The 12,909-nt window shown below is 41.0% G+C and overlaps 1 protein-coding gene across 21 annotated transcripts; it reads left to right on the top strand.

Annotated features, from left to right (window-relative positions):
- Window positions 1-284: 284 nt before the first annotated feature.
- ZSCAN26 (zinc finger and SCAN domain containing 26) lies at window positions 285-11,060 on the top strand. 21 transcript variants are annotated; one of them, XM_078000758.1, is made up of 6 exons: window positions 285-355; window positions 4,502-4,700; window positions 4,947-5,027; window positions 5,115-5,429; window positions 5,761-5,878; window positions 9,259-11,060. In XM_078000758.1, exons 4-6 carry the CDS (start codon window positions 5,376-5,378, stop codon window positions 10,155-10,157), a joined length of 1,071 nt encoding a protein of 356 aa, XP_077856884.1. In that variant the 5' UTR covers window positions 285-355; window positions 4,502-4,700; window positions 4,947-5,027; window positions 5,115-5,375; the 3' UTR covers window positions 10,158-11,060. The 21 variants fall into 21 exon arrangements, with proteins under 21 accessions (XP_077856884.1, XP_077856878.1, XP_077856885.1 ...); XM_078000752.1 differs by having other exon boundaries at window positions 5,115-5,432; XM_078000759.1 differs by lacking the exon at window positions 4,502-4,700.
- Window positions 11,061-12,909: the final 1,849 nt, after the last annotated feature.

The raw sequence follows: 12,909 nt of genomic DNA, 5'->3' as shown, positions 1-12,909 counted from the left end.
GTGTGTGTTTTATTTATGTGAGCAAAGTGAAAATATTGGTTGTTTGTGGTATCACTCAACGGAGCTGGCCTGTTTTTACATCAATAAAATAAACATTGGCTTTAAAATGAGAAAGAACTAAAAAAAAAACCCAACAATCTCAGCTCGCAACGAAATGACCCTCCCAGCTATGCTCAGCAGGCGGTACCCATGTTAGTCTCCTTTGGCTATGCCTGAGCAGTGGCACCATCGAGCCACGGTCCTCCAGCTTTCCTAGAGCGGAGAAAAAGGTGCTCCGAAGAGCTAGAGCTGACCCTCGGTGATGCGCTAAGATGGTGTTTCAGAGCGTTTGGCTCCTCTGAGGCCCCTTGGCCAGGTGAGCGGACCCTGGAGCTGGGCCCCGGGCTGGGGCGGAACTGAGGCTTAGGGGCCTAGGGAGCAGCTGGTTCCCCGCAGGTGCAGAGAACCTTCTCTCGACCGAGGGGGCGGGGTTCGTAGCAGAGATGTCCGCCCTGGGGCCTGTGATAGTGATGAAGCTGTGGATCTAGTTAACCGAGTACAACCTTCTGCTGCATATTTTTCATCCACTGAGCGCAATTTTAAGTAGGTATTAAATGTAGGCGTCACCGAGAAGGTAATATTTGAGCAGAAATCTGAAGGAGGTGGGTGGAAAGATCTAAGTGGCTTTTGCGGACAGGAACTTTCTAGGTAGAGGGAATAGCAAGTGCAAAGGTCCTAAAGCAGGAGCTTGCTTGGCATATTTGAGGAATAACGGGGAGACCAGAGTGGTTGGAGCAGTGAACAAAGGCGACCTTTGTAGGGAATGATGTCAGAGAGATTGGGGTATGGAGAGGAAAAGTGTAGAGTAAATGATGACTGTATCATGTAAGGAATTTTGTCTTGGTCAGGGTTTTTGGAGGGTTTTGAGCAGAAGAAAACATGATCTGACTTATGTTTTAAAGCATCTTTACGTGGAGACTCATGATGATAATAGATTGTAAGTGGGCAAGAATGGAATCAAGAAAATTTAAAAGTTAAGAGTAATTTTTTTAAATTCCAAGTAATTCAGGTGGAGCCAGTGGTCAGATTATTGATCTGCTTTGAAAATAGAGCCAATAATATTTGCTACTGGGTCAGATGTAGGGTGTGGCAGTAAGAGAGAAGGCAAATATAAAGTTTTGGGCCTGTGGGTGCAAGAGATACTGGAGGAAAGATCTGAGGTTTAGCTTGATACCTTGTGTAAGTTCTTCAACTCTCCCTGTCTCAATTTCCTTCTCTGCACGATGAAATTAGGAATAGTATCTTTATAGGGTTGTGTGAGAGTTAAATAATTAATATATGTGAAACATGTAATATAGTTGTCCTGGCTCATTGTTTTATTATGCTGAGACATGAAGTGTGAGTGGGCATTAACAAGAAAAAAATTGGAGGGTTGGAGGGTGGTCCAAGCAGAAGGAATAAGCTGTGGAAGGGCCAATGAGCAAGAAGGAGTATTGCAGATTTGAGGAAATAAAGTAGTTCATTAGATCAAAAAACAATTTAAACCATATTAAATGTTTTGAACTTAAGCTTAAGGGTAATAATCAGTCATTATATGTAACAGGCATAGCAGGTATATAATAATACTTCATATCCTCCTTAGAATGATCACTGTTTGTGTGTGGAAAATAGATTGATGTGTCAGTCCAGTCTGTTTGTCACAGTAGTCCGGGTAGGAGAAGATGATGGCAAAGGGGATGAGAAGTGGATTGATTTGAGAGAGATTTAAGCAATAGAATCAATAGAACTTGATTGATCAGATATATGAGATATGAAAGGAGGAAGGAATGGTCAGTTTTCTGGCTCAAATAGCTGGGTAGATGGAGCTCCTCCCAAAACAGTTTATCAAATTATTATATATTGTGTTTGATATATTTAATCACATTATAGAAATGAACTCACCACTAATTCAGCATCATACCTGGCCAGTAATCCCAGTACTTTGGGAGGCTGAGGAGTGTGAATCACTTGAGGTCAGGATTTCGAGACCAGCCTGGCCAACATGGTAAAACACTGTCTCTGCTAAAAATACAAAAATTAGCTGGGTGTCATGGCAGGCATTTGTAATTCCAGCTACTTGGGAGGCTAAGGGGGGAGAATCACTTGAACCCGGGAGGCAGAGGTTGCAGTGAGCCAAGATCGCACCGCTGCACTCCAGCCTGGGCAATAGAGGAAGACTCCATTTCAAAGGAAAAAAAAACACACACACACACACACACACATTGTACTCTATATATACGTATCAACATCATACCACATATTTATTTATATACCAATACTGATATAGATATCAGTATATATATATGTATGTGGCATAGATATATTTATATACTGATATTGGTAAGATATCTCTATAGATGTAATAATAAAAATACAGGTATATATGCATAAATAGTAATATGAATTATATATATATATACACACACACACACACACAAATGCCTGTATTTGTATCATTATTTGCATAACTAGGGTATCTATATTGGTAAAGATAGAGATCTAGAAAGAGATTTACTATAGGGAATTAGCATAGGTCATTATGGAGGCTGGCAAGTCCCAGTATCTTCAGAGTGAGTTTTCAAGCTGGAGACCCAGGAGAGCAAATGGTTTAGTTCCAGCTCAAGCCCAAAGGCCTGAGAACCAGGAGAGCTGATGGTGTAGTTCCTGTCTGAAGGCCATAGGATTGAGATTCAGGAAGAGCTGTTTTAGTTCCAAGTCTGATGGCAAGAAGAAAGCTGATGATTCAGTTTGAAGCATTTTAGACAGGAAGAATTCTCTTACTCAGGGGTGAGTCAGCCTTTTTGTTCTTGTCAGACTTTTAACTACTTGGATGAGGCCCACCAACATTATGGAGGGCAGTCTGTTTTAGTCTACAGTCTACCAGTTTAAATGTTAATCTGATTTCAAAAACATCCAGAATAATGTTCGACCAAATATCTGAGCACCCTGTGGCCCAGGTAAGTTGAGACATGAAATTAACCATTATAATACCAACCTTTTATTTTCTGGCTAATAATCATCACTTTTTTTTGAGACAGAGTCTCACTCTGTCACCCAGGCTGGAGTGCAGTGGCGTGATCTCGGCTCACTGCAACCTCTGCCTCCTGGGTTCAAGTTATTCTCCTATCTCAGCCTCCGAGTAGCTGGCACTACAGGCATGTGCCACCACGCCCAGCTAATTTTTTGTATTTTTAGTAGACACAGGGTTTCACTGATAATCATCACTTTCTTGGACTTTTTTACTTATATTAAGAATACTAGGAATTGGCTTTTTAAAGTTTAAGTTCATTTTGACTAAGAAAAATAATTATCAGCTGGGAAGTGTTACTATATACACGTTCAGGAATATGTAACAGCAAACTATTTGAAGGCTAAGCCACTGATTAAGTGAGCCTTCCCCCGTTCTGCCACTTACCACATGCACATTGATTCAAAGGCATGTATCAGCAGCTGACAGATGGTATTTCACTGATCTATAGGGACACTCAAGCATAGTCAAAGTCAAGAATACTAAATCTCCACATACCAAGGGCCTGCCGCAAAGGATGATAGGGAATTGTCTGAGTTCATTTTTGACACGTTGGATTTGAGAGGCTTCTGTAGGGTATCTTGGTCCCAAATAGGCAGAAGGAAATTCAAGTGTGACACTTGAGATGTCTGACCTGAAGAATAAGGAAATCATCAGCATAAGGACAGTAACTGAAGTCGCAAACATATTTATACTCTACATTAGCCCTTTCTAGTTTCTGCCCTATTTCTCTTGTTCCATTCAATGTATTACTTTTTTGAAATTTGTCATTTATGCTCACTCTCTCCATTTTCTCATTTCCTACGGCAGGCTAGCTATTCTTACTACCAAAATTACCTTCACAGAGGTCACTAATGACATCTTTGTTTTTGAATCAAGTATCTATGCCAGGTCTTAGATTAATCCACCATCGTATAGCATTTCACACTCTTGAACACTGTGTTCATATCATTTCCCTTATAAATCAATGAATTCCTCATGTTCTTTAGAATTATCTCATTTGCCTCAAAACTTCTGTGAATTAGGTATTATCTTCATTTTACAAATGAGTGAACTAAGTCCAAAAGGATAAGTAACTTGCCCCAGGTCACAGCATGTAAGTGACAGGGCTGTATTGGAACCCAGGCCTGTCTAAGGCCCAGGGTCTTTCCACCATTCCACATTTGCAGAAATAGACCTCCTTGACCTTCTGGATACTATTGTCTTTTTTCTCCTCCTACCTTTCCAGTTCCATCTCACTTCTCTTTGTTACGTGTAGATGTTTCCCAGGATTCCGGCTCCGTATAACGTTTTCCCGGCCATAACTAACTACTACACTGAACATCCAACAGCTTTATGCTGTCTTTTTCTCTGTCTGAAAAAACTTTCCCTATTTCCTTGTCTGACTTTCACTTGTCTTTTTTCTTTTCTTTTTCTTTCTTTCATTTTCTCTCTTTTCTTCCTTTTCAAATACAGGTCTTGGGGTTGCTATGGTTGCCCAGGCTGAACTCAAACTCCTGGGCTCAAGCAGTTCTCTCTCCTGAGCTTCCCGAGTAGCTGGGATTACAGGCATGTGCCACCATGCCCGGTGTCACTATGTTGCCCAGGCTGGACTCAAACTCCTGGGCTTCAGCAGTCTTCCCACCTCAGCCTCCCAAAGTGCTGAAATGAAAGGGTGAGTCACAGTGCCTAGCCTCAGTTATTTTGAGGGCTGCAAAATGGTGATTTTTCAAATCTATTATTCTTTCTACATTAGAGGGTATTCTGTAAGATAGTTTTTTCCTTCTGTATATATGTTTAGAAATGGTTGTTTCAGAGAGAAAAAAATGGATAATAGGAAATGTATAAACCCAAGAAAATGTTACTGTTCTTGTTAGCAGTACTATTACTGTTTCTATCGTTCCTGCTACTATATTTTTAGGAGTGTCTCTGAAGATACAGTCCAAAGAAAGTTCTCCAAAACAAGGAGAGCAGTCTGAAGCTGGGGATGGCGACAGCACTGGTGAGTGCCCATTCCCTGGCTCCCCTGAATCTGAAGAAGGAGGGGCTTCGGGTAGTGAGGGAGGATCACTACTCTACTTGGGAACAGGGATTCAAGCTGCAAGGAAACAGTAAAGGCCTTGGACAGGAGCCATTGTGCAAACAATTCAGGCAGTTGTGTTATGAAGAGACCACAGGACCTCGAGAAGCACTAAGTCGGCTCCGGGAGCTCTGTCAACAGTGGCTACAGCCTGCGACCCATACCAAGGAGCAGATCCTGGAGCTGCTGGTGCTGGAGCAGTTTCTGACCATCCTGCCTAAGGAGCTCCAGGCCTGGGTGTAGGAGCATCACCCAGAGAGCGGGGAGGACATGGTGGTGGTTCTGGAGGATTTGCAGCTGGATCGTGGAGAAACAGGACAACAGGTGGTAAGGGTCAGATGTGCTCTTTTTCAGGAATGCAGAAATTGAGATCTCTGGCCAGACAGGTGGACGTGGGCTCACCAGCGGAAGGAGAATTACTAAGCTTTGATTCAGTTTTTTTCCAGTCTAGCTGTTCATTTCTATAGGTCTTACCTCAACCTTACCTGGCCCTTGCTGGGAGAAAACAATGTGTGCCAGATTCCCCATCTTCTTTTCTTTGCCCCTCTGGGGTTTCTCTTTGTTCTCTTTTTTAACATGTAGGTGTTTTTCTGAACAGCAGTTTCCTAAACCCACCTGTATCTAATTATGCCTCCATATACCTAATTGTCCCTAGGATCCAGACCAGGCAAAGGAACAAAAAATACTTGTGGAGGAGATGTCCCCCCTGAGAGGAGTGCAGGAACAGCAGGTTCGGCCTGAGTGTGAAGTTACAAAGCCTGAGAAAGAGAAGGGTAAGAACTGGATTGCATCTGCTGTGTGTGAGATGTGGTGGACTGTGCCTTTCCCTCTGAGGTTCTGCTTAGCACCCTTGTCTTTTGTTTTTTGCTTTTGTTTTGAGTTAGGTTTACTGAAGCATAATTTACATGTAGTAAAATTCACTCTTTTTAGATGTACAGGTCAACGAGTTTTCACAAATGTGAAATAATTATGGTCTAATCAGAACACTATCAAGAGATAAGAGATGTCTATCACCCCATATATTTTAGTTGAACAAAATAGCAAGGAAAGGGTACAAAGGGAACCTGGACCTTCACTTTGCTCTTCTTCCTCTTACTGTAGGGGTGAATAAAAAAAGTAGTGCTAGGCCAGCTACTTGGGAAGCTAAGGGAGAAGGATGGCTTGAGCCCAGTTCAAGGCTGCAGTGAGCAATGATTGTGTCACTGCACTTCAGTCTGGGCAACATCTCTTAAAAAAAACAAGTAGTGGCCAGGCATGGTGGCTCTTGCCTGTAAACCCAGCACTTTGGGAAGCCAAGGCAGGTGGATTACAAGGTCAGGAGTTCAAGACCAGCCTGGCCAAGACAGTGAAACCCCGTCTCTATTAAAAATACAAAAATTAGCCAGGTGTGGTGGCGGGTGCCTGTAATCCCAGCTACTTGGGAGGCTGAGGCAGAGAATTGCTTGAACCCAGGAGGCAGATGTTGCAGTGAGCCGAGATCACACCAGTGCACTTCAGCCTGGGTGACACAGCGAGACTCTGTCTCAAAAAAAAAAAAAAAACAAGTAGTGCTCGTTTCTTAATCAAGGCAAAGAAAGCCATTTTTTAAAAATTTCCTTCAAATTATTGTAAATGGCCACTATCTTTCATTTCTAAATGTCACCTGGATTTTTTTTTTCTATATTTTCTTTTTTGTTGTTGTTTTTCTATTGAGACAGGGTCTTGCTCTGTCTTCAGGCTAGAGTGCAGTGGTACAGTCATAGCTCACTATAACCTTGACCTTCCAGTCTCAAGTGATCCTCTCACCTCAGCCTCCCAAGTAGCTGGGACTACAGGTGTGTATACCACCACACCTGGCTTTTTATTATAATTATTTGTAGAGACAGGGTCTCCCTATATTGCGCTGGCTGGTCTCGCACTCCTGGTCTTAAGTATTTCTCCCATTTGGGCCTCTCACAGTGCTGGCATAGGTACAAGCCACCTCGTTCAGCCTCCTTTATTTTCTTTGTCACTGAAGTTCTTCTTCCTAATTTTTGCTCCTCACATTTTTTCATTTCTTCTTTTTTTTTTCCTGTCATAGGACTGATTACATTATATTGTAGTTTCTGGTTTGCTTCTCTTTTTCTCTTGCCAGACTAAAAGGGAAGGGTTTTGTTTCCTGAGTCAGCTACAGTCCCTGGCCTAGCGTAGACCCTCAATAAATGTCTATTTGATGAATGGCTGATTTCATATCTAAAACCATGCTTTACATGCTACCTATTCCTCTGTTCAATTTCCAAGTCACCTTCAAAGTTACCTTTCTTCTGGGAGCATTCTGAATAAAGTAGCTGAAAGAAAGGGGCCTACCTTTTCTCAATAGCCTTGTAGAAATGAATTTGTACCATGTAATCAGTGATGGGTATATAGTTTAAATACAAAAAGTAAATGTGGCTGCCGTGGTGGTTCATACTTGTAATCCCAGTACTTTGGGAAGTCAAAGTGGGAGGATTGCTTGAAGCCAGATGTTTGAGACCAGCCTGGGAAACATAGTGAAACCTCGTCTCTACAAAAAATAAATAAATAAATAAATAGCTAGGCGTGGTGGCATGCAGCTGTAGTCCTAGCCACTTGGGAGGCTGAGGCAAGAGGATTGCTTGAGCCCAGGAGTTCAAGACTGCAGTGAGCTATGTGATTGCACCACTGTACTCCAGCCTTGGCAACAGAGCAAGACCATGTCTCAAAAAAAGTGAATGTAACATCAGTAGACTCTTGAAAATGTTCCTTACCCCCTGGATCTGTTGAAAATGTTATTTTCTATTCAAAATTCAGGGTTCTTTTGGTTTCATCCTCTCTTGCTTTTTTAAAGTTGTATATGTGATTATGTCATTACTGAAAGAGTCTTATTCCTTTCCCTTAATCTCTCACTCCTGCCCCCTGCCCCCATGTAGGACTGAATACTTCATTCTGTCGTAGAGGGTCTTTGTACACAGTACATTATTACTTTATTTAATTTCTTCACTCCTCACCTGTGACCTTCCTTTCTCTGATATCTCCTTACTAATCTCTTCACTTTCACTTTTCCTTTTGGCTGTCATCTACTCTCTCCTTTTTAATTATCTGCTGAATTAACTTGCTCACACTGATTAACCCTCCTTTATTATTAGTGCTGCTTAGAGTCTCTTTCTTCTATTTTCTCCATCCAGCTTTCCTTTTACTCTCTCATTCTGACTTTGCATCCCCAGTCATGCTCCTAGCCTTTAAAGAGTTATCCTTAGCTACAAGAAAAACTGGTAAATAAAAATATAAAATGAAACAAAACAAAAAACTTGACATTCTTCTCACCCGTCTGCTTGTGTATCTATCTGAGCTTAAGTTTTCTCTATTTTCATTTAATTTCACCCTTAGGACACAGGCCATTTATTTAGTAAACATTTGTTTAATGTCTGTTATGTACCAGGCTCTGTGCTAGAGAAAACAAAGTCTGCTCTGCATGTGCTTACAGTCTCTTGGGGCATTGTGCATCAGGGGTGCAGGGAGAGAGATAGACATGAATAAATTATCACAGCATTGAGATAAAAACTTTGTTGAACCACACAGGAGAGCAGTTACTGTTGTCCAAGGAGATTAGGAAAGCCGAAGGCATTTTTGTGAACTTCATGTTATTGTCACGGTCTTATGGTGCAATATTCTTTCTTTATTGATGAGGACACAGAGCCCAGATAATTTACCTTACTTTTTAAAGATTACACAGTTAGTGATAAAATTGGCACCACATCTACATTTCTTCATTTTCAGTTAAAATGCTGTCCCTTTCTTATGGGCCCTGGGGGTCTCAATTAACCTACCTTTTTTATTTTCCATGTGACATGTTATCTTCAAGACTGTACAGGCATGCCCTTTTAGACAGTTTATTTGCTTGCTTGCTAGCTACTCTGTGTGTGGTATCACATGATAAAATTTAAACTATTTAAAATAAGTTACCTCCCACCAGAATTCCCCATCTTTCCCCAAAGGCAGTCATAGTTAACAATGTCTTGTGTACCATTCTGTAACTCTTTTATACAATCACAAGCATCCACAGTGTTTTTACTTTGCACACATGGCTTCATTAAGTTTTTTTTTTCCTTCTAGTTGCAGATTCCTTTCCCCAAGCATCAAAAGACAAGTAATTGGTGGTATATATTTAATATTGCAGGTGAGGAGACAAGGATTGAGAATGGGAAGCTTGTTGTAGTAACAGACTCTTGTGGAAGAGTAGAGTCATCTGGGAAAATATCTGAACCCATGGAGGCTCATAATGAGGGCTCTAACTTGGAAAGGCAGCAGGCCAAGCCCAAAGAGGAGACTGAGTATAAATGCTCAGAATGTGGGCAGGGATTCCTCCAGCACTCAGACCTGATTGAACATGCGAGTATGCACACGGGAAAGAAACTCTGCGAGTCTGATGTGTGTCAGAGTTCCAGTCTTACAGGACATAAAGTCCTCTCTAGAGAGAAAGGTCATCAGTGTCATGAGTGTGGGAAAGCCTTTCAGAGGAGTTCACACCTCGTCAGACATCAGAAAATCCATCTTGGTGAGAAGCCTTATCAGTGCAACGAGTGTGGCAAAGTCTTTAGCCAGAATGCAGGCCTTTTGGAACATCTCAGAATTCATACTGGAGAGAAACCTTATCTATGTATCCATTGTGGAAAAAATTTTAGGCGCAGCTCTCACCTTAATCGACACCAGAGAATTCACAGCCAGGAGGAGCCCTGTGAGTGCAAGGAGTGTGGAAAAACCTTTAGTCAGGCCCTACTCCTCACCCACCATCAGAGAATTCACAGTCACTCCAAAAACCATCAATGTAATGAGTGTGGAAAAGCTTTCAGTTTGACCTCAGACCTTATTCGACACCACAGAATTCATACTGGAGAAAAACCTTTCAAGTGTAACATATGCCAGAAAGCCTTCCGACTAAACTCACACCTTGCTCAGCATGTAAGAATCCACAATGAAGAAAAACCCTATCAGTGTAGTGAATGTGGAGAAGCCTTCAGGCAAAGGTCAGGTCTTTTTCAACATCAGAGATATCACCACAAAGACAAACTGGCTTGATGAGGCGTTCTCTCCTTGTAGAACGTCAGAGAGGGCGCATTGACTATCAAACAGCACTTTAGGAAAAGTCACCATAGCCCACTGTGGCATCAGAAAATTCTTGGGGGCTCCCTGCCTCTATTCCTTCTCCTTTGCTTTCCTTGAAGTCAGCTTTGGACCCCAATAATTTCATCCTAGATGATATGATAGGATCAAAGTTAACCAGCATTCTTCACTGCAGGACATCTCAGAGCTTTTAACATAACTGCATGATTATATACTCTAAGCAACAGAGAGCTTCATGACTGAGTAAGGGTTTTGAAGTCAGCAGTGAATCAAGTGCCCACAGATTTGCAGGCTTAAGCAGAACAAGAGAAGATTGATATTTTTGCATTTGCTGTAGCAACTTACTCCTATAAAATAAAACTGATGATGTTTGCACCTTGAGACTACTCTCAAAGGTGTCTTAAAGTACAGGTTAATGGTGAACATTTTCCCCCAGTGGCTTCACCTCATTCCTCCCACTGGCCTTACCCCTTCCTTCCTCAGTGGAAGCATTTTCAAAAGCAAAGATATTTTTCGCTGGTGAACTTTAGAACTTGCCTTCAGGGTTAGCTTCATGTAATTTTACCACTTCCCCATCCCCACCGCATTATGTCAAGATTCAAGTTATAAATCAGCGTTTTAGACTTTGAAAGAGATTTCATGAGTAATTTGAATGCACCTTGCTGAATTAATCTGAATAGCAACTGTCTGACTTGATAACTCCAGTGCCAGTCTAATGGCTGCTGCATAGACACTATTCAGTAAATGTCTGATGAAAGAAATTGGACTTTTGCCCTTTAATATTGATGATGCAATTTTGAAATGTTGCTTGTTCTGGAATACTTTGGAAGTTGAACAATAAAGTCAGCTTGGAGAGGAGATCATGATCTTTATATTGTGAATACCAGAATGTTACAGATGAAGAATATTAAAATTAGGGGTGTCCACTCCAAAACATATCACCAGAGTGATAAACACCACCTACTAATTGTTAGTAGCTGCAGAGGGTATTCCTTTTAGGAGAAGACTTTTCGGTGTTCCAGTGTGAAAAGATCAGTGAAACCTCATGTAGTGATTGGGACTGGATTCAGCTGCATATAGTTTAAAAACAAGGCATGAGTGACTTCATACAAGTTTATTTTTCTCTATAATAGAAAAGGGCTGGAGATAATTAGTCCATCCTTGATGGCTGCTGAAGCTCCAGTTATCACATGTAAAATGTGGACAAAAGGTAGAGGAATAGAAAGAGGCTCCTCTCAGTTCAGTTACCTCCTTTTGAGCAGCCTCCAAAAATCACTTAGCAAGTATGTCATAGGCAAAAACCTAGACAAAGAAGGCTGGAAAGCGTGTCTTATTCTGGATTGCAGAGTGCCCAGCTGAAAATTAGGCTTCCATTACTACATTACTAAGGATAAAAGGAAGACTTAAGCTGACCAAAAGCAACAATCAATACAATTTCTTGGAGGGAAAAGAAAACAAATCTGTCATAGAAGCAGCTATAGCTTCTTCTTTTTTCTTTTTTTTTTCAGACAGAGTTTTGCTCTCGTCCAGGCTGGAGTGCAATGACGCGATCTCGGCTCACTGCAACCTTCCCTTCCTGGGTTCAAACAGTTCTCCTGCCTCAGCCTCCCAAGTGGCTGAGATTACAGGCATGCGCCACCACGCCCAGCTAATTTTGTATTTTTAGTAGTGATGGGGTTTCACCATGTTGGTCAGGCTGTTCTTGAACCCCTGACATCAGGTGATCCACCCACCTCAGCATCCCAAAGTGCTGGGATTACACGCGTGAGCCACAGCGCCCAGCCTTCAGCTATAACTTTTTGAGACACTAAAAGATTTCATGTAAAATCAGTTGTAGTGTGTTGCTTAGGAAGCCAGAAAGCTATGTATATTTTATTCTGCCTTTATAAGTAAAGTTAACTTGATGTCTGGAATTTTCCCCACAGTATTTTGAGGACTATGTTAAGATAAGTATCTGAACATTTAGCACCATCTCATAGTTTAAATCTATTTGATTCAGTTCAGTTTAAGGAAGAAAGTACATAGAATATATTATTATGATGAAAATGAAAAGATTCAAAGTGTGAAGTACTTTCCCTCACAATTATCTGGAAGACGTATATTGGCTTTCTCCATGATGATTTTGTAGAACAGATGTAAACATTCTAAATGTATTGACACCTTACACAACTTAATTCTTCCTTATAGGTCCAAAGGAAACGATGTTCTCGTTATTTCCCTTGAGTCAGACCCATATCCACATGGGCATAAATGTCAACTGGAGGTATATTTAATTAATAATGTCTTACTACTTTATTCTAAAAAGTTATAGAAACATTGAACAAAGGGCAAATGTTATAACAGATCTCAAGGTTTTGCCTGCAGTGTAAGATACCCTGAAAGGTAAATTTAAAATCCCTATTCAGAGGACAGGAACCTAGGAGGGATGTATTGCAGCAATATTTTCTACTGATCAGGCTTTTCTGTTTGAGTAGTATCCTGTAATATCCAAATATACAGTGAAGTGGGAAGTCACTGTGTCTCCATTTCCCAGTCACTCACTTGTTTAAAAAACTGATAAAGTTACTATGTAGTTTGCCATTAAAAGTAGTATGGAAAAATAGGAAAGGGAAAAAATAACCCTAATTGTCTGTATTAATATCTTCATCAATTATTAATTTATACCTGATAGAAGTTCATATCCATTGTTTTAAAAACTTGAAAAATG

This window comes from Macaca mulatta, chromosome 4, assembly GCF_049350105.2.
Source record: "Macaca mulatta isolate MMU2019108-1 chromosome 4, T2T-MMU8v2.0, whole genome shotgun sequence".
Lineage (NCBI taxonomy): Eukaryota > Metazoa > Chordata > Mammalia > Primates > Cercopithecidae > Macaca > Macaca mulatta.
Note: the sequence above shows the minus strand (reverse complement) of the source record. Positions and strands in the feature narration are given on the sequence as shown.

Coding starts and splice junctions, on each gene's coding strand:
- ZSCAN26 (XM_078000753.1), top strand. CDS start 5,376: ATGGTGGTGGTTCTGGAGGATTTGCAGCTGGATCGTGGAGAAACAGGA. Junction 5,433..5,760: donor GAGAAACAGGACAACAGGTG/GTAAGGGTCAGA, acceptor AATTGTCCCTAG/GATCCAGACCAGGCAAAGGA. Junction 5,879..9,258: donor AAAGCCTGAGAAAGAGAAGG/GTAAGAACTGGA, acceptor TTAATATTGCAG/GTGAGGAGACAAGGATTGAG.